General features: G+C 47.9%; 2 protein-coding genes across 3 annotated transcripts in view; both read right to left on the reverse strand.

Annotated features, from left to right (window-relative positions):
* kcnip4a (potassium voltage-gated channel interacting protein 4a) overlaps positions 1 to 10,584 on the reverse strand; it is a 123,429-nt gene extending 112,845 nt beyond the window's left edge. The window contains exon 1 of the mRNA XM_018759617.2: positions 10,372 to 10,584. Within this exon, the coding sequence (XP_018615133.1) occupies positions 10,372 to 10,435 (64 nt within the window). The 5' untranslated portion in view covers positions 10,436 to 10,584. The remainder of the gene's footprint in view (positions 1 to 10,371) is intronic.
* A 10,425-nt stretch (positions 10,585 to 21,009) lies between these two features.
* adgra3 (adhesion G protein-coupled receptor A3) overlaps positions 21,010 to 26,655 on the reverse strand; it is a 30,169-nt gene continuing 24,523 nt past the window's right edge. The window contains exons 14-19 of one of the 2 annotated variants that reach the window (XM_029252285.1): positions 26,380 to 26,588; positions 26,162 to 26,286; positions 25,128 to 25,251; positions 24,881 to 25,026; positions 23,839 to 23,934; positions 21,010 to 22,643 (exon numbers count right to left, since the gene is read on the reverse strand). In XM_029252285.1, coding sequence (XP_029108118.1) covers positions 21,296 to 22,643; positions 23,839 to 23,934; positions 24,881 to 25,026; positions 25,128 to 25,251; positions 26,162 to 26,286; positions 26,380 to 26,588 — 2,048 coding nt within the window. In that variant the 3' untranslated portion in view covers positions 21,010 to 21,295. Of the gene's footprint in view, positions 22,644 to 23,838; positions 23,935 to 24,880; positions 25,027 to 25,127; positions 25,252 to 26,161; positions 26,290 to 26,379; positions 26,589 to 26,655 lie in introns of both variants that reach the window. The other variant, XM_029252284.1, reaches the window with a different exon arrangement.

A 26,655-nucleotide genomic window follows, 5' to 3' on the forward strand; every position in this document is an offset into this window, starting at 1 on the left:
ACAAGAAGCAGCCTGCGATGCAGGAAAAGCAGAGGCCCGGCAGGTACAAGACACACACACGCACACACACATATATATGCACAGACAGACAAACTGGGTCTGAAAGTCTGTAGCTGAGTTTCTTTATAAATTCACTTTTTTTTTTTTTTTTTTTACCACATTTGTACCATGCAATAGGTTAACACAGTACAATAAAACAGATGCCCTTCAATTTATTTGCAGGTTATATTCTGTAAAATCCTTTGATAAAGATAGAATAAATTACGAAAGAGTCTGTAAGGTTTCTATTTCTTTTTTTCCACTCCAAGAAACATTAACATTGAAAGTGATTCATGAGAACAGAAATGTGTGCGGCGTGGGAGTGGTCTGGGGGCGGGACCACACAGCCCCGTAATCGCCAATTTACCGTCTCCCCCCTCGAGGTGCACGGTAAAACTTCCCGAACAACATTTCTTTGATTGCACCTTCCTCCAACTTTTACTCCAAGGAATCTCTTGTTGTTGCGCTTCCACACCGTCTGCAGCTTAATGTTTACAGTCATTACACTTCAGACGCGGTACTTTTCCTTTCAGCGCTCCAGGTAAGACATGTCCCAAGGGGACACGGAGCTGACGCTTCCAACATCAACGTGCGCAACGAAGCAGCGCTGCGGTGTCCAAAGACAGCCGGTTTGGCCGGCGCGAGACAAGAGCGACCCTCATTACCCCAGGAAGGCCAGCTTACCCCTCCAGCTTATTTAAATATAACCGCGCACAGCAGGGGTCGCATCATCGGACACGTCATGCCCGGAACCTAAAATATCCTCATTATCCAGGCACTGCTGCCCACCTCTTGCCGTAGTACCGTTCATCAAGGTGCTTACCCTGAACTGATACAGTAAAAATTACTGTGCTGTATAAACTGATAAATGAGCGTAAGCGTCGCATGAACTGAACATGGTAAATATTGAACGGAATTACAGGTAAATGGACTATTTACTCGTCCTCGTTCCAGACGTGTCGATGCTGTCAGGACAATAGATCACCTGGACTTCATCTTCACCCGAAAGAGCCGTGACAAGACTTTAGAACCCGATATTTCACTATTTATGCAACATCCATCCTTCCATCCATCCATTGCTTCTCCTTATCAAGGTCGTGGAGATCCAGAGCCTATCCCAGAAGCACCGAGAGCAAGGTTGAGGGGGCTATAGGCTGGAAGGGATGCCAGTTATCCACAGGACACTTCAAAAAACAGTAAAATAAAAATATAAAAGAATGACAAGATGCAAAACAAAGTTGTCTTTTAGAGCCACAGAAGAAAGTGCACGATTTTGTGCTAACCCCCTTCCGCACACCGCGGGAGCGGGAAACTCGACACCTGGACACTCCACCCTAGTTACTAGAGGAGCCCTTGTCAGATGTAAAAACAGGCCTGTAGGAGGTGCGGCAGTTACAGAAGTTTGTAAAGGAAAGAAGTAAACAGAAAAACAGTAAAAGTAGGCCTGCTGTCTCACAGCGACTGGGTGGTGTGAGAGGACATGGGTTCGATCCTTGCTCAGTCTGTGCGGAGTTTGCATATTCTCTGCATGTCTGCGTGGGTTTCCTCCCACAGTCCAAAGACATGCTGTTCAGGTTCCCCCATAGTGTGTGAGTGACAGAAAGAGTGTGTTCCACTGATGTATGGATGAGTGACCCTTTGTAAGGAGTGTATCTAGCAGTGTAAGTCACCGCGGTGAATAAGGTGTGTGGGCTGACAACACTACATAGAGTTCGCTGGAAGTCGCTTTGGAGAAAAGCATCTGTTAAGTGAATAAATGTAAATGTGTGTTACGTCTGAGTTCATCCTGTTACACGCGCATCTCGGAGAACAATACAAGAGTGCATTACATCAACAGAGCAGACACGGGGAGAACATGCAGACTGAGCGGGATCGAAGCCATGTCCTCTTGCACCACCCAGGCGCTACGAGACAGCAGCGCTACTCGCTGTGCCACCGTGCCGCCCCATACGTGACATATGTACTTGTTCTCTACCGATTTCACTCTTGTGGTTTCACGCAGCCCGTTGAAAGCGTCGTTCCTAAAAGAGGGTCATCGCCGCCCGCTGTGATGCTCCAGCTCCGCGAGTGCCCCGTAAGGCCGCTTACAGCGGTAAATTCACACCTCCTGCCCGACTGCGGTCCTCTCTCCTTCTGCGCTCCATAGAAGTGCAGTGAACCAACAGGCATCTCAAATGTCACTGCAGACAGTCACTCCTCCAATTATCTCATAAACATAAACACAAACAGAGACAAACACAGCTGTGGGCTGGTGTATAATTAAATGCAGGGTGTGTATAAATAACAACAGTTGTGCGGTCAATGAATTATTCAAACAGTTTCCAGGCCTTTTCCCGCTTCGCCATGAATTTTTCAGGAGATGCTCATGGTTGCCTAACAAGGGTCCCGGAGCAGGACTCAACCACCCAAACGCACCTTCCGCAGCAAGGACACACAAGACCACAAACTTTCTTATAATAAAACTGTCTTATCACACATGCTCCTTATACTGGTGGTTAGAAATGTTGTTTTTATTATATAGAAATACTGTTTTTTACTCATTTAGCTGACACCTTCCTCAAAAGCAACTTGCAATATCGAGGCACTTGCAATGATTTACCTCTTTATATGGCAAAAGACCAGGAGAAAACACATTGCAGAACTAAAGCAGTCATTCGGAGCTTCACTCCCACTACAGCTGTTTCGCATCGGCACCAAAACTTTCTCGGTTTAGAAGCTCAGCAGATGCACTGACTCCTGAAGGGATGTTGGGAGTCCAGGGGCTCCCGAAGTGGTCATTACCTGGCCGCATCATCACCGCATGGCCACTGGGGGTCGCTAACACACCACTCCTCTCCCCAAAGCCGCAAGGGGCAGTATTAGCGTGAAAAGGTCAGCGAAACAGACTGGTAACCTCACGGTTAGAGGTTCGAGACCAGTGGAGGGGTCCTACTGTTGTGTTTTTGGGACCTCGCATTCTGAACCAATCAGAATAGAGAGATTCCCCAAAGTGACTTGCACTGATTTACCCATTTGTACAACTCGGTCATTTTCACTGTACCATTTCAGTATTTTGAGCCACGGTACTACAACAGGAGCTGTGATTCAAAACGGGGTCTTTCAGGTGCAAAGCACTGGCACTAACCGCTGCGCCACCTGCTGCCCAATATAAACATGTGCTGTGTTTCCACCGTAGATGCAGGCACTGCGATGCAGCAACTGCAATACAGTTGTGGACAGATTAATAAAAGTCATAAGGATGTCATTGTGAGCCAAAACGACCACCTGGATGGGAAATGACCGCCTTGTGTCAGTTTTATCTCACAGTGCTGCGAGAACGGAGACCTGGTTGTGCCATAAATCCGGGACACCGTAAAAAACGCCTGTTGCACTTATGAGGCCGATGGCCGAAAATGGATGAGCGGCGTACCGCGGCACTGCTGGCTCGACCAAAGAGGTGTGAGGTCAGCGAGAGACATCGCTCCACGTCTTGGTCCTAGTTCATCTAGAAAGACAGGCTGTTAATTAACCAAACCTCATTTAAAGTACACGTGTCTGTAATGTGCAGACGCCGCTCAGCCAGCGGAGACGTTTGGCTCGTTCCGGTAAGGAAAATAAGCGTGACGTATGACACAAGGAATAATTCGGGACCAGATCTACCAAGCCGAAAGCGGCAGCACAATTATTACCGTATGTCATCGTTACAGTGGCCCAGCAGAAGCGTGTTGTCTGGGAGAGGACAGCAGGGTGAACTCCGCCCAACGACAGTGGCATAGAGCGAGGGAGGCCTGGTATTTATAGCGCGGCACCCGGCATGTGGCCCCCGACTCGCTGCCCCGGCCTGCAGGCTCGCTCTCACAGAAGCATTTTCCACCACGGAGTCTCCCCCCCAGCCCAGCGAGTCGTATTTCTCACCGGTGCAGCCGAGTGACGCTCGATCCCAAAGCGCAGCTCGAGAAATATCATGTGGCCGCAGAGCGCTCTCAATGTGGGGGGGGGCAGCACGTGGCACCGTAGTCAGAGCCACTACCTTCGGACTCAAAGGACCCACGTTTCAATCCCCGTTTCAATCCCCGCTTCAATCCCCTCCTCTCCCTCCTTTGATCAAGGTGCTTGAGCTCATAAAGTAAAAATTACCCTGCAGTGCGAAGAAGGAGCGAAGGTAACATCATCAGTCACTTTGGAGAAAAAGTGCTGCATGAATAAAAGTAAACGGTGCCTTCTGCACACGTCTTTTTCACGGGCATCTCAGCATTGATAGAAGAGAGCCCATCGGTGGTGTCCAGGGCAGCTCAGAAAAGGTTCGAATGATCCACTGAGCACAGAGGAACTCAGGTGTTTGGCACAAATATGAATTGTAGTAAAAAGGAAAGAGGGGGGACAGCATGCAGCTCAACGAGGACAGACAGTCTCTGGTACAAATGAAAACAAAGGAGAGTCGGCCATCCGCGCAACAGCAGCAGCAGCAAACAAGCCCTTCTGTTGCGTGCGTGCGTGTGTGTGTGTGTGTGCCAATGTGCCACCTTCAACAGTGACTTTCCCACGCCCTGCAAAGTTCTCCTCCTTCTCATCACCTCCTCTCCACACCAGATGCTTCCTGCAACTGAGCCCCAAAGGGACGACGAATGTGACCGAACGGAGCGTCCGCACACCGAAAGGTGTGGTGTGCATGAGGCTCCGCGGTAACTGATCCCGGTTTTCCGAAGGCAAAGGAGCGGTGAAAATCCCAGAGCTGAAGGAACTCATACCAGGTGGATGACTTGAAACATTAATTGTAACTACAGATAGACAATAAGACCGATTCTCGGTCACATCCAGGTATTATGTGACTGGTGTGAGGAAGGTACGCTGCCCCCATTGGCACCTTTCATTATTATTAATTATTGTTGTAACAAATTTGTCCAAGACAACTTGTAGTATTAGGTTTGTACACCAAGCAACTTACACTGATTTATCCAATTATACTGAAGGGTTATTTTCACTCTATCAATTCAGAGTAAGTACCTTTAAGAGAAGGTACAACAGCAGGATGTAGGATTCAAACCCAGCACCTTGAGACTGTGAGGTGACAGCCCCTAACCGCTAAGCCATCTGCTGCCCTCTTTGACGCTCACGTTACCTTACAGACTGCATGGTAAACCACAGAACAGTGGTGCAAATAGAGGAACGTTTCTAGAACATCGCGGCAGAAGCAGGCGGATCTTCAAACATCTCAGGAGAGCGGCATGACAGTTTATACAAAATGCAACAGCCGTCAAGCTCAACTCCACACGGAAGTACCCGTTTTCCTAAAATGGGCCACACACACGCTACACGAGTGCAGCAGCGAGGAGCAAACACGTGAAGCCGTGAGCCGCTCGCGCGTCATCAGCCTCACCTCGCAGCATCTACAGATGAAAGACCCCCTTCCAACATCTGAGCTCTGCAAGCTCCTCCCCCAGGGGGACACTATGTTAATGAGCGTGCCGCTCATCAGCTGACTCTCTTTTAGTCATTTTCCCAGCGATGCTGCCTTACATATGTGCATAAACACTGCATGAAAATTAACCCTTTGTGTGGAAGATCTCATACTGGCCGCTGCTTTTCGGTATGAAACAGGAGAGTGGAACAGGACTCAAGAGAGCGTTGGATTCTCTCGAAGAGACAGCAACGATGGGAAAGTTGTAGGTAACAGAAGAGGATGAGCAGCAACCAGATGTATGGACTCAACCACAGCGATGGTGGACACAGCCCTTCACCAATAAGGACTCGAGTGGAACACAGAACTTTCTGGAAGGACTCCATCTCCATATGGAGGCCAAGATTCAACATCAATAATAATCATAAAAATAGACAGTAATGTGAACAAACAAGCAATTTGGACTCATCTCTAAATATGTTAGCAATTAATAAAGAAAGTCAACATTTACTTTTATTCATTTAGCTGATGCTTTGTTCCAAAGCAACTTACAATGTTAAAATACTTACAGTTATTTACCCCTTTATACAGTTGGGTCATTTTACTGGAGCAATTAAAGGTGTGTACTTTGCTCAAGGGTACAACAGCTAGAGGTGGGATTTGATCCGCCAACCTTCACGCCCAAAGGCAACAGCTCTAACCGCCATACCGAAACAGCTAATTTCACCATGACCGGAGCTGTCACTAAATAACACAATAATGGCACATTTCATGGTAAACAGTTATAATTACTACATTTGCCTTCTGGATTGGTGCTTCTCCTCATGTCAGCAGGACACCAGACCACACATTTCCAAACCAATCTAAACTCGCAGAATAAGGCTCGCAGCCCACGGATACCATACACGGTCTTCATTTGAGGAAAAAAAAAATAAAGCATCCATGCATTATTGAACTGAATGCTTTCAGGGCCGTAACAGGGATGGAAGATGTTTCCCTCGCTGCCAAAAAACACTTGAGCGTCTTATAGAGACCAACACCCCTTCCCTGGTGCAAAAACAGCGTAAACTTTAAAGGTAAACGTTCACCATTCGTCTACTATGTGATGAGATTACGTAAAAAGGTGGTTTTGCAGTTATGCAACACATTGTTCCATTGCAATGTATAATTCGGCTCCGCTTTTGTGCGAGCGCCTCCGTAAGCGCAGCACCACGGTAATTTCTCAGTACAGATTGACGTGCTCGCAGATTCCCAGCTACACTTGGAGCACACAGGATGCTATCTGACAACGCTAAGAGCAGCGGTGTTTAAGTAGGATGTCACGTGTGTAAAGGACCACAAGCATCGCACCCGTGTGTGAGCTTCTCCAACCGACGGGGCCTCAACCGTGATAACGAGTTTCGGAGGAAAGCAAAGTTCACGCACAGGTTTTAGACCAAACAGCGAGTCTTTTATACTGCAGGACCTCATGCAGGAATGAGACTTCATGATGGGTATGAAGTTTGCCTTTATTTTTAACTATTTATTCATTTATCTGACACTTTTCTCCAAGGTTACTCACAGTGTGAAGTCTGTGCACTGATCTACTTACAACTAATGTACCCATTTAAACATTACATGGGGCAGCCAACTGTGTAGTGGACCCTAAGGTCACAGGTTCGATTCCCACCTCCAGCTGTAGTACCCTTGCATTTACCCTAAATTGCTCCAGTAAAATACACACACACACACACACACACACACACACACACAGTCTGAAACCGCTCCTCCCAAGTGGGGTCGCAGCAAACCGGAGCCTAACCCGGCAACATAGGGCACAAAGCTGGAGGGGACACACCCAGGATGAGACGCCCGTCCGTCCCAAGGCACCCCAAGCAGGACTCGAACCCCAGACCCACCAGAGAGTGAGACCCAGCCAAACCCGCTGCACCACTGCACCCCCTTCCAACGTAATACAGCAGGGTCATTTTTACTCTATATTTTTACTCTGAGAATGGCAGAACGGGCTCCTCTTTTTCATTTTCCTTGGCCGGGGGTCCGAAGAGCAGAGCGGCGAAGCTGAAGGAACCGGGGTAGTGACAACACATAAGGCATTTTTCTACCTTAATAATTCAACAGGATAAAGAGTTTGAGAAGGGGGGGGGGGGGGGGGGGGGGGGAGAGTGGTGCTTAAAACAAGCAATGACATGAGTCCACCTTGTTCACAACGTCAGGTCTTTAAGGCCTTTCTGCGTGACACCGTATTGCAGCTTCCTCATGCTGAGCGATTAAAATATTAAAACGTTTCCACCGTTCCAGATTGTGCAGTGAATTACAGACGCTGCTACACACTACAGACGCTGAAGTGCATCAAATAATTTACGCTACGCGTCCTAATTGTTCTGTGAACTAAACAGGAGCTTGCGAGAAACAGGAAGACAACAAGCAAGACAGAGGAAAAATAAACAACTAATAATAATGATAATAATATAGGCAGACACCCACCAGGTTCCAAAGATAAAACAGCTGTACGTGAATTTCAGAAAATCCCATCAGCATACAGACACCGAGCAACTGTTACAGCTCATAAGAAATACTGACGCTGGTCATTACTGCAGACACATAGAAACTGAGTGCGTCCAGGTGTTCACCTGTGCAAAGCCCCTCCCACCCGTCTGTTTTCTCAAGCTGCAGTCACACAACTGACCATTTAGTTAAGACGGCGTCAGTGCCACTGCAGGTCCCGGAAATAACTCTGTACGATTTATGAAATCCAGCAGCGCAACAAACACATTACTAACATTCCAGCACCTGTCACACAAAAGATGCTTTCAACGAAATATTTCATTTTACAAAAACGGTACGGTACATGTTCAGGTCAGTTTGAAAAACTTCTGGAATGTTATCCCCCCCCAATCGATGAGTCTTCACCGTCCTCGAGCTGCAGGACAATGAGACGGACTGAGGGACGAAGACACGTTTACTCATCTCCTCTGCATAATAACTGCCGCAGCAGGAGGAGAGGAACTCGGAAATGAAAATACGTCCTATGTAGAGATGATCGCACTTTCACTCAAGTTCACATCTGAGCCCAGTCAAGCGGCATCCTGAGAGCTCAGTGGAGGAATCCTCCATCCGACCCCCTTTTCATGAATTCAGGGTGACGTTAGTAGCGTACCGTATACGAATGAGTGAAGCGCAGAACATGCGAGCTCCCAAAGGTCTCAATTACAGTGACAGTTGGTTGTTTTCCATGAGGATCTAAGCAGCTTCCCCATAAATCGATGAGCCAAAGAGCAGAAGGAGGGTTAATGCACCTGGTAAAACCAGCAACCACAAGGCATTCGTACAATGCCAAGAGCCTTGGCGGTGACATGGCATGGCCACATTCGTTCATTTCCATCATCCGCAGGACAGTGATCTTCCTCTAGCAGGCGAGCCGGTGCTGACGCACGCTGGAGGATCGCCGCTGGTGTTGAACCAGAATTCGGTCACGTGTTCACACCGCAGATGTGGTACTCTGGACCCCAGGGGCCCCAGGGCACATGCTCGGTCTCGCGCAACGTCACCTGTCAACCACAGCGTTGGTGTTGTCATTTGGAGAGGAGGTCACTTCACCTGGTGTTTTGGGTGTAAATCACCCGCTAATTAAAATGTATTCCAAACCCAGCAGGGGTTTCTAGCACCTGGACGTACGTGTAGGAAAGAACACACACACACACACACAACCGAAATGCCTTGAACAGTTAAAAGCACAGAATATGAGGTTCAACGCTAAGAGTTATTCTGACTTCTTCACCTACTATAAATTGAGCTGCAGTTGCTGGTTTTGGTCCACTGGGTTCAGATCCCATTTGAGGCACTGAAAGTAAAACGAGTACCGGCTGGAGAGAGACAGACGTCCAGCGGTCCCCGCCGTCCGTCCAGAATCCATCCAGAATTCTCGGTTTCTCCATGAAACTCACAGTATTTACACACGCAGCGACCTGATGTTTGACTAAAACAGTGACATTTACTGTCCTGCTGCTGCTCCACCTTTGACTGGATACCATCCATTGTCTGCCTTTTTTTCATTTTGTTTTTTTTTTTTTCTAGATTCCACTCAGTCAAGCTCTGATACTCAATTATTGGGTGTTTTTTTTTTTTTTTTAACTATTTAAACTCTTTACAAATATGAGAGCAGTGTATAACTCCAGACAACCACACCCACTCCACCTGGCCCACAACTAAATTCCAGAGGACCTGCACCTGTCAAAGTCAACTTGACTGGCAGTATCTCTCTCACACACCTTCTAACCGCTCACCCCCCCTCCACCCAAAAACACAGCTGTACAAATACTTACAAGTTTAACTGTCATCTTGTAGACAGATTTAAAAAGCAGTGTGAGTAAAGATGTATAAAAAGTCTTATTCATAATGTCATGATGATTATTGTTACAAAAATGACCAAAGAGATGAAAGAAGCCTGGCAAGAGGTGACTGGCAAATTAGCCAGAATTGGTGGTTACAAAGGTGTATGTTCATGTAACGGCGACTGTGATTGGTTCATTCACGGGTCTCGGCGAACTGAACGCACATGTTTAGCTGCACGTCATTGGTCAACGACGGACGGGTCCGGATCCCTCGTCCAGGTAAACGCGAAGCTGAGCACCTGGTCAGCAGGAGCCGCGGCGCGTCCCTTCCACACGATCACCGTGTAGCAGCGAACTCGTGGTCGTCCCTACGAACTGCTACCTGTTCTTGTGCTCGTTCACGCACAATTTTGTCAGTTCAAGCGTGCTGACAGAAGGCAGAAGTACAGCAACAGACTACAGAGAGAGAGAGAACTTGTGACTTGTCCTGCGCGTGCACGACCGCACATTGATTGATTTCGCCACCAACAATGAACGGTGCAACACTGACAACAATACGAGTACCAGTTACAATGATGATGATGATGAGGGGAGATGCTGCTGAGTGACTGCCGTCCTTCCTACCGCCCGCCGCCGGACCCCGCGCTTCCACGCGCGCCGAGATGCTCTCCACACTCTTCGACTCCATGCCGCGAGTCGCTCGGGATGATGATGATGATGATGATGAGAAGACGAAGTCGCTCCCGAGGCTCGCGTCTCCTCACACCTGTCCCTCTCGAGCCGCTCCTCTCCTACTCCAATGTCTCTCGCGGCGGGACGCGCGCACGATGCGCTCGCTCTCGCCAACTTCCTGGGCGGGCTCCCGTGTCGCGGGTGCGAGCGCAGAGCGCGGTCACGCCACCTCGAACCCCGTCTTGAGCGCGCTGGCCGCGGCGGTGTGAAACGCGTTCATTTACCCTGTTTACGTGGCTGCTGTGGTAACCACGGGACGCCGCGAACAGACCACAGTGACAAATATATATGCGAATGAGTGCGAAATTAATATTAATATCATGATATTAATAATTAATATTGACATGTTCCATGACATGTCAGGCGTCCTCTTTGACGAAAATGTTTGAGGAGCAACGTGTTTAATTCCCAAGAGGGGCTTCGCACTGACAGCTGTGATGGTGAAACACACCAGGGACAGCAGTGCGATCTGATGTGTACAAAGTGAAGAAAGACACTCGGCACACTGGTGACCCAACCATCCTGGGGCGTTAACCATCCCCAGTTGCCCCCCCACCCCTAGTCAGTGTGACACAGGGATCACTGGAGGCTCTGGAGTTGAACCCAGTGCCGCCCTGGGTGACACGATGGCACAGCAAGTAGCGCTGCTGTAAGTGCTGCGAGAGGAAATGGGTTTGATCCCCGCCCAGCCTGTGTGGAGTTTGCATGTTGTCCCCTTGTCTCGGTGGGTTTCCTTCAGGTGCTCTGGTTTCCTCCCACAGTCCGAAGACATGCTGTTCAGGTTCCCCCATAGTGTGTGAGTGACAGAGAGATTGAGTGTGTGTGTGTGTGTGTGTGTGTTCCACTGATGTATGGATGAGTGACCCAGTGTAAGTAGTGTATCTAGCAGTGTAAGTCACCTTGGGAAATAAGGTGTGTGGGCTCATAACACTATATAGTATCTGTTGGAAGTCACTTTGGAGAAAATGAAGTCATGTATGCTGAAACAGATTTCATGAAGCAGCTATGGGAGTAGAAGTTACCTGCTGCTGAACCTTTGAGGGGAAGATTAAACCCCAGCTCTTTAAACATGCATCCAGCTGTTTGTCCCCCTACATGTGCCAAACATTGGAAATCGGTCCTGTACGCACATCAGTGTAACAGTGCCTTGTGTGGGGTAGCTGGTAGTGTAATGTTTTGGACCCAAAGGTTGCGGTTCGAATCCTTCTTCCAGCTGTACTGAGCAATGTACTTACCCCAAACTGCTGTGAAATTACTCAGCTGTATAAATGGGTAAATAATGAGTTCAACATCGTAAGTCACTAAGGAGAAAGTGTCAGCTAAACACGTTAACGTGTGTCTGATTTATGAATCGGACGAATCAAATGCTATGATGGAGGATTCAGACCCCAAGAATCGCACCCCAGATGGCTGGAAGTGCCACGTGGCGCCAGAAACGTGTCCAGCGAAACCACAGTGACACTGATCAGGCCTCACCTCTTCTGACAGAAATACAGAAATCCTTTAGATCGGCACCGTCTAAAAGGGGCGTGTTGCACAGTCAAACTGTTTTGCATACCCGCTCTTCAGAGCACGTGTAAGTCATTTGTATTCTTGACATGCATTTGTTTTACAAAAGCCAGATCCTCGCTAGGTGGCAGCTGAGTTATTGCCATTGTTATGAATAAAGCAGCATGCACTCTGTTCAGGGAGCGTCGGCTCCGCTCCTCATCGTGATCCCCGCTGAGGGTCTGAACCGATGGTTTGCCATCCAACCGATGCACAATTTGACAACACGGTAGGCTATGCAAAATGTTGGTTCCTTCCGTCATGTGTCATATTCGGTGTTAATCCCAGCAAACTCCTCTCTGAACACCAAGGTTGCACCATACTGCATGTCAGTAATGAGGTGTGTAGCCTTGGTCTGAGCATACGACAGCTGAGACACTCTGGGACTGTTATTATCCATTATTTCGCTGTCTTTCTCAAGCATTCTCACATTTTTCTTAAAATATTGGGTTTGTTAACTAAGATACACTAATTTACCCATTTATGTAGTAGGGTCATTTTTACTGTATCAATTCAGGGCATGCACCTTGATCAAGGGACTACAATAGCAGGTAGGATTTAAACCTGCATCCTTTAACTGGAAGATAACAGCTCTAACCACTATGCCACCTGCTGCCCAGAAAGTCAGACTGAAACCAATCAACCAACCAATTTCAAAAACTGCTTGTCGCAGCGGGCTGGAGCTTATTCCGGACACACTGAGCACAAGGCTGAAGGTGGAGGGGGATGCACACCCGGGATGAGATTAAATGGGATTAATGAAACAAATTAACTTCTAAAACTGGTAGTGTAGTGGTTAGAGCTACTGCTTTTGGATCTAAAGGTTGCAGGTTTGAGCCTCATCTCCAGCTGTAGTACCAGTGAGTAAGGTACTTACCCTAAACTTGCTCTAGTAAAAATTACTCAGATGTATAAATGGGTAAATAATTGTAAGCTGTTTTGGAGAAAAGTGTCAGATGACTGAATAAATAGCTAAATTTGTCATAGTTTGCTATATTTGCCTGTTCCACAGGTGGCCACATGTAATGAAGTACAAAATGCAAGTGTTTCTTGACCTAAACATGACAACGACCACACCAGGCTTTCCCTCTCAGCACTCAGGCTTTCAGAAATTTGACTGTGACTCTGAAATGCGGACACTTTCCGGATGGACAGGAACAGGACAGCTTCGGGGAACTGGATTCCCAGAACGTCGGTCTCTCTAACCCTCTGTTAACTACCAAATCAAGGTGAGGCGAAACACCATCAGTTCCGCCTCCCCACCTTCTACTGTCTGCGTACCAACCTTTCCTGGGCTCTCATTGGCTGAGCTGTGACGACAGCATCCTACGCAAAGGGCTCCATCTAAGCTGTTATGCTCAACACATTTATGTGAGACGAGACTTTCCCGCACAACAGAAAGCGATCACACAAAAAAGTGTTGTAGTGTGAAGCGCACAACCCTCAGTCAAAGGATTGCTTTTTGCCTTTTCATGGTGCGCTGTGATCCAAGTTCAGAAGCATATATGGAAATGGTTCTTTAGTGCTGAGGCCAATAGAGATGAATATTGCATGTTCTAATCCCATTCTAACAGCTGGGCTTTAAATGTTGTGTCAACACCCGAATGAGTTCTCTTTGTGCCAGTAACTTGGGAAACGTGAATTTCATCAAACATGAGCTATGGGGTTGAGCAGCACTGGGGAATAGAGAGCCCCTTTTGGTGACCGTCCCACCGGATGTCCACACCGTTCTGCCAGCGGCTTCGGGGAGACAGAGGGCTCACGTCCAGCAGAACACTTGGACGGAGCTCTCTGTTTGGATGGGGACTAGAAGAAAGACAAGCAGCCATGATAAACCTCATGGCCAAGGCAAATAAAAAAAAAAAAAAAAACACTAACTGGAAGCGAAAGTGAGAACTGCAACAGAACAGTGTGCTTTTTTGGCTTTGGAAATAGAAAAAAAAAAAAAAAAGTTTATTGCACTATATTAGCTTCAGAGTGGAAAACACCAAAGACATGAGTCTGCATGTGGCATCATTTGCATTTATTTATTTAGACAATGTTTTTCTCCAAAGGGACATAAAATGCTTGTTTACTCACAGTGATTTACCCATTTATACAGCAGGTTAATTCTTACTGTACCAGTTGATCAAGAAAACAACAGCAGGAGGTGGGATTTAAATGCAAGGCGGCAGCTCTAACCACTACGCCCCCTGCTGTGCCCACACACAAACAATGGTTTGTTTTCCATCCAGAGTGTCCTCCACTGCATCATAAATCATGTTCATCAAAGTCTTTGAAGCAGGAGATTTAATCCCTAAGGGCGATGTAGACAGAGGGAGAGGAAGGACAGGCGAAGCTGGAGGGAAGTGCCGTGAGGGCAGCTATTGGCCGTGGACCAATCAGGTGAGAGACACAGGACTCCGTCACTGCAGTGCAGTAAAAATACTTCATCAATATGTCCCAATATTCCTCTGCACTGTTAACATGTTCACCTGAAATAAACCAAGTGCAGCAGGTAATGTAGCAGTTGAGCTGTCAGTGTGTGCCTGAAGGACCCAGGTCTGAATCCCATCTCCTACTGTAGTGCCCTTGATAAAGGTGCTTACCCTGAATTGATGATGTAAACATTACCCAGCTGTCTAAATAGGTAAATCAGTGTAAATACAGTAGCTTAGTGTAAAAACCTCATATTTTAGGTTACTTTAAAGAAAAGTGTCAGATAAATAAAAAACATAAAGGTAGAATCTGAATAGGTCCTTCTGAACAGGACCATTATTCTGGCTGCTAAATTAGCGTTTTGTAACGTAACTGGTCGTACGAGTTTTGCTCTCTCCCTCCACGAGGCTGTCCATTTCAGCGATCGCTTCGAAGGACTCACTGTATTCGTTACTAAAACGAAGACTGACCCCGCGGGCAGGAGACGCCGTGAAAGATCAGCAGAGGGGCCTTGATACCAGCTGTTCTGACATAGCGTGGCGTGGTGATCATCATCATGAAGAGATACCACAGCACAGGTCCCACGCCGTCATGTCACATCACCTTGTCACCTTCCCGCTCATGCACACTGCATGAACACTTTGGGGAGACACGGGAGGTGAAGAGGGGGACCCAACCGCTGAGAAACCAAAGTAACGGTGTATACACGAAATACAGGTGGTCCTCGACTTATGATGGTTCGAATTACGATGTTTTTGACTTTACCATGGCGAGCTGGCGATATACGTTCAGTAGAAACCGTACTTCAAATTCTGAATTTTGATTTTATCCCGGGCAAGCGATGTGCAGAGTGATATTCTCTCGCGATGCTGGGCAGCGGCAGCGGTCTGCATCTCCCAGTCTGTCACTTAAATGCATTTTCGACTTACGATGGGTTTCGCAGAACATAACCCCACCGTAAATTGGGGGCCACCTGTAAATGTTTGAAGCACTTAGAACCAACTGACGGGTGGGTAGATTTATGCACAACATGTGCGGGTAAATATTTCTAGCTTGAAAAGGATTGACTGCAGCAGCCAACAGAGGATAAAACAGATGCATCCCACTGATGGATCAGAAAAACCTTAACAAACCCCCTCTCCATGGAAAAGAATAAGTCGATTTTCCATGAATTTTTAAAAAATCTCTCCCTCAAATCTGTGTCACATTTATAATATGCAACAGGAGACAAGTTTTAGAAAAAAGTAAAAGGCCCAGCAGAGGGCGTAGTGGTTAGAGTCATCGCTTAGCACTGCAAGCACCTGGGTTGAAATCCTATCACCTACTAGTACCTCTATGAAGGTACCATAAAGTGATAAAGTAAAAACTACCGTGCTGTATAAATCGGTAAACCAGTGTAAACAGCTTAACGTTGCATTAGAGAGAAGTGTCAGATGAAAGAATAAATATCAGAAGAAATTAGTTGCTTTAGCACATAGCTTGTTTGGCCTGGATGTAGAATTCCCTCTAAATGACGCAGGACACATCGCGATGCCATCATTGCGCGTTATTTTTGTCCCTTGCTTTAAATAGAAGCGTTTTGATGTGGATTCCAGGCTTTCCGAAGCAGGGCCCGAGGGACACGTCGGCAAGCTGAGGAGGTGTCGTACCTGGCACCTTTCCGCTTCCCGTCTCTTTCTCGCTCCGGTCGACACTGGACCGCTTCCCACGGCGCAAAGTCCCTCTGGCAGCGTAGCCATCTGTGTGGGCTGGCGGCGGAGCGACACCACGAACGACACCTACACACACTGTCAACAGCTATACACTCGTGCAAACAATTATTCCCCAAGAAATTACAAATCATTTCACACCATCTTTTTCCCCCACTGGCTCACACTAATGCCACACTAGTACCACTAATGAAGTGAGGAGAAGATTTACAAACAGTATGTCACAAGCAGTACAGTAAGAGTGAGACAGGCTATCATTATTTACTTAGACTCACCAGCCACTTTATTAGGTACACCTTGCTAGTACCAGGTTGGACCCCCTTTTGCCTTCTTCTTATACCTGCACCCCTCCTGGGGCATAGGCAACCAACAAGGGCTTTCCAGGCGTCTCTGACTGAGATGCTTTGAATGTTCCTTGTTGGCGTTTCTGTAACTGACAAGGTTTTTATGGCATGGGGTAGCTAGCCCCATTCTCAACCCTCCTCCTTTCTCAGCCGGGCTTCGGACCGTCCATGGCGGAGTTCTTCTGCCTTCAGAACTGCCTTAATTCTTCATGGCATAGATTCAAGAAGGTGCTGAAAACATTCCTCAGAGATTTTGGTCCATATTGACATGATAGCATCACGTAGTTGCTGCAGATTTGTGGGCTGCACATCCATGATGCGAATCTCCCATTCCACCACATCCCAAAGGTGCTCTATTTGATTGAGATCTGGTGACTGTGGAGGCCATTTGAGTATAGTGAACTCATGGTCATGTTTAAGAAACCAGTTTGAGATGATTTGAGCTTTGTGACATGGCACGTTATCCTGCTGGAAGTAGCCATCAGAAGATGGGTACACTGTGGTCATAAAGGGATGGACATGGTCAGCAACAATACTCAGGTAGGCTGTGGCATTTAAACAATGCTCAACTGGTACTACGGGGCCCAAAGTGTGGCAAGAAAATCTCCCCGACACCATTACACCACCACCATCAGCCTGAACCATTGATACAAGACAGCATGGATCCATGCTTTCATGTTGTTTACGTCAAATTCTAACCCTACCATCTGAATGTCACAGCAGAAATCGAGACTCATCAGACCAGACAACGTTTTCCTGATCTTTTATTGTCCAGTTTTGGTGAGCCTGTGCAAATTGTAGCCTCAGTTTCCTGTTCTTAGCTGACAGGAGTGGCACCCAGTGTGGTCTTCTGCTGCTGTAGCCCATCTGCTTCAAGGTTCGACGTGTTGTGTGTTCGGAGATGCTCTTCTGTATACCTCGGTTGTAAGGAGTGGTTATTTGAGTTACTGTTGCCTTTCCATCAGCTCGAACCAGTCTGGACATTCTCCTCTGACCTCTGGCATCAACAAGGCATTTTTGCCCACAGAACTGCCGCTCACTGGATATTTTCTCTTTTTCTGATCATTCTCTGTAAACCCTAGAGATGGTTGTGCGTGAAAATCCTAGTAGATCAGAAGTTTCTGAAATACTCAGACCAGCCCATCTGACACCAACAACTATGCCATGTTCAAAGTCACTTAAATCACCTTTCTTCCCCATTCTGATGCTCAGTTTGAGCTTCAGCAGATCGTGTTGACCGTGTCTACATGCCTAAATGCACTGAGATGCTGCCATGTGACTGGCTAATTAGATATTTGCGTTAACGAGCAGTTGAACAGGTGTACCTAATAAAGTGACCTGTGAGTGTATATTGCCAACGCTTTTCACCGACAGAGACTTTAATTATCGATCTATAAGGCACGGTAATTTTTACTGTATCAGCTGTACCTTGATCAAGGCTACCATAGCAGGATCGGTAGTTCAAACCTGAATCCTTCAACTGCATGGTGCCAAATATCACATGGAAAAGGTTGCATAACACATTAAAACAGAATTAATCATAATTAATAAAGCAATTATTTATAAAATAAATTTTTAAAAAATGATTTTGTTCACTTACCATGTTACATGTGTGCGAGAAGTGGCCTAAGGAAGATGAAGGCTGTATGCCAGATTTAAGTACATGAATCATAGCAAAATTAAAACACAGCAGTGTAAAACACAGGATACAGTCACAAACACATGAATAGTCTGGGGCGACTCAACTCAGGAGTTGTGTCGCTTCGGAAGAAACTGTCTGATAAAAGAATAAATTTCAATGTAAGTAACTAAAAAAAGTGACAAGCAGCTCATTTCTTCAATTTAGCACATCTCCCGTATGAACAGATGAGTGCTGGTTCAAACCTAACACAGGGGTAAGACAACTAATTGTCAAAAGAGCACAAACGCCCCATAAAATGTCCTCTAAATATGAAAATTTGACCTCAAATGGCACTGCAATACGTTACAGCCTTTATTGCATTCTGCCACACGCCGAGGGTACGAGAACGTTATCAGGTATGTTCACTGTGCAATATGAATGACCGAAATGTGTCGCAGCAATAGCAAGCCATCTCTGGTCAAACTAACCACTGCATGAATCAATCAAGTGTTTGTTAAAATCCAAAATGCCCACAATGACTAGATGATACATCTTAGCTTCCCTGAAATCTGTGCCGAATATGTCATTAGTGTGAAGACATGGAACTGTTATTTTCTCTTGGACTGTGTGGCATGAGTGTCATCATGAGAGATGACAGCTATTGGAGGGGGGGTGGCTTACAGTAATTTGTGTTTAATGTGGTTTTTACCAAATGACCTTCAACAGCAGAAAGGAGAAACTGTCACTGATCACACTAGTAGGTTTGGCTATACCTTATAACGCCTACAATAGAAAATCATGGCAAATATTCTTAAAGGCATCAATATTTCATGCATGCTGTACATAAATAGCTAAATATAACAACTGTCATACTTTACAATTGTTATATTATTCTTTATCTGATTCCATTCTCCAAGGTGAGTTAGAGTATAAGATTTCTACACCAAACTACTTACAGTGATTCATCAGTTTATACAGCTACAACGTCGCTAGATGTGGAACAAGGAGTAATCACACACACACACACACACACACACACACACACACACACACACACACCGTCTGAAACTGCTTATCCCAAACAAGGTCGCAGTGAACCGGAGCCTAACACAGGGCATAAGGCTGGAGGGGGAGGGGACACACCCAGGACGGGACGCCCGTCCATCACAAGGCACCCCAAGCAGGACTCAAACCCCAGACCTGCCAGAGAGTGGGACCCAACCAAACCCGCTGCGCCACCGCACCCTCTACAAGGATTAATTATCTATTTAAATATATATAACTGTATTTAATATTTACCACACATGGAAAACCACTGGTGTGTGAGTGATCCTGTGCTATTCATCATATTACATTCTTGTCTTTCTATTTACAACTTGTCGTGTGAAGTTTGTACACCAAGTCAATTACTGATTTACTCATTTACACAACTGGGTCATTTTTACCGTATCGGTTCAGGGTATGTACCTCGATGAAGGTTACTACACCAAGAGGTGGGATTCAAAGCCCGGTTCTCTGATTGCAAGGTGATGACAGTAAGTGTTACACTATTTGTGCGTTAAGATATTTTTTCAGATGGAATCAACACACACGCACACACACACACATTTTCAGAACCGCTTGTCCCATACGGGGTCACGGGGAACATGTGAAAAACATTCCCATCTTAGGGAGACCCTGTGAAGGACACCTGCCCTCCCATCCTGCCCCAGAGCTCTGAAGACACTCAGTAACACAGAGCTAATAACCAGCCATCTGTCCTTGTTAAGAAATTAGCAGCACAGGTAAGAGGTGCAAGTGTGAACACGCAGCGGGTACGGGGGTGGGTACAGGGCCCTCTCTCCAGCTCCTTTGATCCTCACCTGCGTCACACACCATCTGCCCTTTGGCTCCAAGAGTCCCCCAGGATAAGATTAGATTGGGTTGCTTAAGGGTGCTGCTGGATCTGAGAAGAAACACCTCTCAGACTCAGGTTCGGGGCGGCCGGCTGTTCCAGCATGGATAAGACCATCGCTGCTCGTTCTCCAGCTACTATGGGAGAATGTCACCTTCAGTCATCACCTGGAGATCCCTGCCCCAAAGCAGTGTTTCCCATGATACCCACCAGTAGTTATTTTCATCATCATAACCATCACCATCTAGCTGATGATCTTGGTCCAAGGTGCCTTATTTGCATTCATTCGTCTGATGTTTTTCTCCAAAGAGACTTGCAAAGTTTAGTTACATACACTCATTTACCCATGGATACAGCAGGGAAATTTTTACTCTCTCATTTACAGTACTTTACTGTAACCGTGCTAAAGGGTACTACAACAACAGGAGGTGGGATTTGAACTTTTGTTCTTAGAGTCCAAAGGCCCAGTGGTTCTAACCACTATGCTACCTGCTACCTTGTAGTTAAAGACCATCTCAAGAGATGCCCTCTGTGACCTTGGCTCAACAGTTTACTGTTGGCTGAATTCTGCCTACAATTTCATGATTCCTTCCCAAAAAGTTTCCTCAAGGCTTGTCTAGTTGTCTTTATCGATATACAAAAGCTGTAGCAGTAAACTTCCTTTTCCACTCCCGCTTCTCTCCCCACCTTCACTGTAACCCCCTGCTGGGGAACAGCGGGAGATCGAGGTGCTGAAGGGAGAGAGAGACCAGAAATTACCGTCCTTCTCTCACCGGGGAGTCAGAGCGCCTCCTGTCTGTCACACAAGGACTGTGGAGGCACAAGCATCACCAGGCACCTCCACAATTCCGGATCCTGGCTGCAATACCCGGCGCGACCCTCCCGGTTGCAGTTAAAAGCCGCATTCCCGGCAGGTGACGCTCCGGGCACAGCCGCCAGGATGCGGTTCGCTTGGCTGAGAAGCCGAACTCGAGCACACAGAGGGCTTGAGGGATTCGCACACACTGTATTTATTACATAAAAGCACATCTGGAAACAAGGAAGACCAGCCTGCTGTACACCTACAGGCCAACAGTGACAGTCGTGCAGTTTCACATACAAAAACTGAAGAGCTGAATATCAAACAAGATTAAATGATACAAAAATAGATAATTTGTCAAGTGGTAAACGCTGTGTCCACTTTCAGTCCAGCAGCGTCCTCTGCACAGTTGCGTGGATTCACATGTGAAATCAATGGCGCTGGGGGTGGGGGGTTGGTGTGTGTGTGTGTGGGGGGGGGGTGCTACACCGTGGTCTCGTGCTTCCACAGACCCGTTTTGATGTTCCCGTTGCTCTCGGTGCCCAGCAGAGGGACGCTCTGCCCACCGGCTTTCACCACCCCACTCTCGGTGGCCAGGTTCAGTCCGTAGCTCTTGGAGGAGGCCTCAAGTTCTGTATTAACGGGATGCTTTACGCAGTCTTTCACCGTGGTGGGCAGGGCAGAAGAATGTGGCTCCGCCCACCCCACTGCTGCAGTCCTGCCTCTAGCTCCGCCCACAGTAAGGGTTCCACCTTTGTCCAGGTTGCAGCTGCGCCGAGGCAGCGAGGCACTGGCGTCACTGCTGTCCTGCTGATGCAGGCTCTGCTGTCGCTCACGGTATGCCATGTAGGCGGCCCGGCGGCTGCGGATGTGGCCGTTGTGGGCGTGGCGGCTGCGGGATGGGCCGCTCTGCACGCTGCCATCCACGCTGGTGGGCACGTCGTGCGCGTACTCGCGTAGCACCGCCAGGCGGCTGGCCCGGTGAGCCCGCGTCCGGCTCCGGTGGTGGTGGCGGACCGCGTGTCCGTTGGAGCGGAAGGGAACCTCCACCGGGGCTATGTGCATCTTGATGTCATTGTCCAGCGAGTGCTCTGTCAGGCTGTTGTCCAGTTGCACGGCAACGCCGTTGCTGGGGGTGGGGACATGGATGGCGAGGGGTTTGCACTGTGCTGCTTCCACCTGCAGATTGGTGAGCTTGCAGCCCTGAGAGGAGTTTTTAATGCTGGCGGTGCTCTTATTAGTGCAGGAGGACTCAGCGCTGCTATTGGGACACTTTGGCGTCTCCCCATTTCGGGCACTGGAACCAGCAGGGGTGCCGTTGACTTGCACGGCATAGTCCCGCCTCGCAACGCAGCAGGCCGCCGCCCACTGGTGCCGCACATCCTCCCTGTTGATGCAGTGGTGCGCAGCAAGGAAAGCACCGAGCGCCAGCGCCACCAGCCCAAAGAAGCAGGAGAAGAGCAGGTCCAGAGGGCGGTCCTGGGAGACAGCGAGTGCTGCCGATGACCAGAGCCCCACGAAGAGCAGCAGCGACAGGGCCACGCCCAGCAGCTGTGCTGCGAACGTGTGCTCGTTCTCCAGGGCCAACTGCGATGGGGCCAGAAGGTTTCCCTGGGACATGGAGGCGGAGTCCAGGGCAGCACCGTCATCGTGCTCGCTGCCACCCGCTAATCGCTGTTGCTCCTCGGCCGGCTCCTTTAGCTCGTAGCGGCGCTCCGGGTGTCTGCGTAGCTGCACCAGGATGCTGAGGAAGTACAGGCAGTCCACCAGGACGATGAAGCCCGCTGGTCCATAGAAGGCACCCAGACTGGGCTCCCACGCCATCCAGCAGCTGCCAAAGAGAGAAAGGGAAGCAAAATTGCAGAGAGCAGTCAGCCACCTGACACTGGGAGGTGACGGTGGCTAATACTGTGGCACAGACTCCAGTTTCTGTAGTCACTTCCTGCTGTTTTCAGACTACAAAGGTACTGCTCTCCTCTCATCTTCTTACAGCGGTGGAGTGGTAAGAAGACAGATGTGACTCATAACACTTCAGCAGATGTTTACAGAACGGGTATGTTTAACAGCAATCCCCAAGGCAAATCTGAGGCTACGGTGAAGCAGATCTTGCCGAAATCCAGAAAGTCAAACTGTGATTATCACGCTTCCTATTAGCTCAAATCTCTTTGGGAAAAGGTGACATTCCTTAAATACATAATGAGATTAAAATGGATAACTAACAAGTGCCCAGATGATTGAAAATAAAATTCGCCCTTTTAAATCCCTAAACCTCTGGAGTCCTTACGAAAGGTCCAGCGGAACTTAATTATGATACTTTCTAATCTAACCGTCATTAAAAGTCACCTTGGAAGTGATACAGAATCTACACACACACACACACACACACACACACACACACACACACACAGTCCGAAATCGCTCGTCCCAAGCGGGGTCACAGTGAACCGGAGCCTAACCCAGCAACACAGGGCGCAAGGCTGGAGAGGGAGGGGACACACCCAGGACAGGACGCCAGTTCGTCGCATGGTACCCCAAGCAGGACTCGAACCCCAGACCTGCCAGAGAACAGGCCCCGGCAAAACCCAATTCGCTACTGCACCCCCCACAGAGAAACCAGCGGCACGGTAAGTCTGGGGTTTCCATTCTGAGGGTTACTCTGCCCAACCATGCGCTTTCTTTTCCTGGCAGCAACATTAATTAAACTCAGAAGAGTTGAGAGCCGTGGCTCGAGAAGCACCGGCTGCCGGCACGCAGGCGAAACAGCTGTCACTGCCGAAGGAGGAAACTTCCAAACGAGGCACCACACAGTGCTGAGCTGCAAGCTATAAATAGCTGCTGGTAATGAGGCACAAAAGACTTCTGGAGACCAAGTGTCCAGGATATACAGTGTGTCCTCTGCCTATACGAGATGATCAGACTGGAGATGAGAAAAGGGCTCACTGTGTTTGACTGCTGTGTCCAGTGGTGGGTCTTAGTGGGAAATGTTACGCATCGCAAGAGGAATCCATCTCAGGGAGATGACTTACTAGGGTGCGTTGGCTCGACTTCCGTAGTTCTTGATGTTGGCGGCGGCGGTTATGCCACAGACGATGGTGGGAATCCCTCCACCAATCAGGTAGAACCTGAAGAGCAGGACAAGACAGTCGGGCCGTCAAATGTGAACAAGATGCCCAGATCAATGTTTCAGCTGAGCTTCAGCTGTACGGAACGCCAAGCGCTGCAGCTGCTCCTAGTCGTATCAAACAGGCCGTTGAGTTCTGACGGGAGACTTGCAGTAAATTTGCGCGGGCGGAGCAGCCGATGGTATGGCGACAGCACCCCCTGCACCCACATACAGCCTTGGAGATCAGCGCGCTCCGACAGCAGTCAGCATGTGACATGTTGGTGTGTTAAACATGAACGTCAAATAGACCCGCCTTTGCAATGTTCACTGGGTTAATTTTGCTCAAATCACAAAAACAGTCCGCAAACACATCCGCATCTTTGCACTGTAACGAACTTACTACCCCCACCGATGTTAAATTAAATTGGTGGAATAGCAGTAGATTGTCGATGTCAATGTTTTTTGGTCTTTCCTATAAAAATACAAGGACTAAACTACAAATAGTGTCCGTCAGCAGGAAAAAGAAAATCAGATAGCACACAATAAAGTGCGCGAAAGTACAGGATGAAAACACCCAGCAGCTACTTTTCCGCCACCTAGTGGCCAGACATACACTTGCACTCAAATATGCTCCGCTGTTGCTTTCGAAATGTTCAACTTTACTAAAGCAACTTTCAAGGCGGGTAGGCAAATTTACTTTTAGACCACTGAACCATAACCACCTCTATTTCATGTTTGCCAAAAAAAAAAAAAAAAATCAAAATCAAACCGCTTCAAATCACTAAACTGTGTTTGTGTTGCTGATAGTGATTTTTTACATTTGTATTAGGTCTACTCTAGTGCCATATCTGTGCACAGTAACTCTGCATATGATCCGTACCTCCAAGAACAAAGAGCAAAACAACTTGAGAAACTGAAAATACAGGCATGATGACTGCAGTGCATCATGGGAAATGCAGTCCTACCTCAGCATGGGTCTGGGAGCAGGTGGCGGCTCATCCAGCTCTTCGTAGCGCTTTGCCTTGCGGGTCACTTGCTTGTAGATGTTGCGAGCGGTTACCCCCACCCAAAGGACTGTGGCAAGGGTGGCGTAGTGCAGAATGATCCCCACCTGCACCGATGCACCAGTTTTACAGTGAAAAACAATGAGAAAACAGGCTTATCTACTGACGAGTGTTTGTGTGTGTCTATATGAACGGTTATCGGTCTTACAGCTTGGCACACGCTCGCTTGCCGTGTTTGGTTGATGCCCCCGATGAAGACTCCACACGCAAGGAGCATATGAAGACAGAGGTTGAGCAGCATGTGCCAGCCTTTGCGACTGATCCGAATGCTCCTGTTAACACATGGAGAATGTGCCGCTGTTACGTTAAAGACCAAGGATTCAGAGTTTGGTTTACTTTGGTTCACTCATCCATCACCGCAACACTCATGTTAACACACTATTAGCAGCAGACACAGCGGTCATTTCTCAGGCACTCAAGTCAAGTGAAACCCCCATAATGATCCACACTGATCCTAATTTATTTTCACAAGAGCTCGCTAAAGTGTTCCCATGAATCTCCCCTCCTCAACTCTCTCCACTGGCGTCTTGTGGCTGTCTGCATGGTTACAGCCTACAGCATGGCCAAAGGACCCTCACCTTGATACCTGATCACTCCCTGCAGCCCAGTAAGTTCTCCAGCTCTGGCTGCTTCCTAGTGCCACTCACAAGGTGTTGAAAATTAAAGGCGCATGAGATCTCAGTTTTGGCAGTAAACTGGTAGAATAAAGTCAATCTGTTCCTCAGACCTGCTGAATCCCTCCTAGTGATTAAGAAGAATCTCAAACCCATCTATTCAGAGCCACTTTTCTCCTGATCGTCTGACAACTACATAAATGAGTCTAACACTATCTGCTATGATTATCTACGTATTTGATATTTGAACGTCACATCTATAGGCAGCTACTTGAGGGATGATAACCAGCATCATTGTGGTATCAGACAGGTGAACTGTGGGGTCAGTAATTGTGTGTCTGTGTTCAAAGCTCTTCCTGTGTTGTTGATGTACTTTGGTTTCCTCTGAGTTGGGGCCGATCGCAAAAATCATCTGACAAATGAATAAATGTAAATTTAATACATGAACCACCTTTCACAAGCTGTCGATCACAAGATCTGATCCATGGGTTGCTTTTGGGGCAGAGCCAAGAGGAATCCAAAGGTCATTTGACACTGACGTAGAGGGTGAAGACGCAGCCTAGCTTACCTGTGGAGGCAGACGTAGCTGATGATGACGGCCAGCAAGCAGAGCTCAAGGGCGATGGCCGTCGCGTAGACGACGGGGTGGAGCAGCTCAACATTAGACGAGAAGAACTCGGCACCGTTCAGGTCCTGCTAGAGAACGTGAGACCGTGTTGACGTTACGCATACAGGTGTGGATGACCTTGACATGTGGATGGACAGACAAGTGGTTTGACTCCTCACCACAAGCACGGCGTAGTTGTTGAGCGAATTGCAGGAGATGGTGGTGAAGTTATCATCGGACCTCAGCACTCGGCAGCCATCTGACTGCCAACCGCCCTGACCCCCCAGAAGGCTGAAGTTCCAGTAGACGGCCAGAGCATCTGAACCAAGGGTGCGGCGTCGCAACGTGGCATTCACGGGGCGCCTCAGACCTCTTAGTGGAAGGCCGTCTGTAGCAAAAGAACTTTCTTGTCAGCCAGCAACTTCCCTCAAGCCAACACGTGAGCCGCTGTGGTG

The sequence above is a fragment of the Scleropages formosus genome, chromosome 5, assembly GCF_900964775.1.
Source record: "Scleropages formosus chromosome 5, fSclFor1.1, whole genome shotgun sequence".
NCBI classification, from domain to species: Eukaryota; Metazoa; Chordata; class Actinopteri; order Osteoglossiformes; family Osteoglossidae; genus Scleropages; species Scleropages formosus.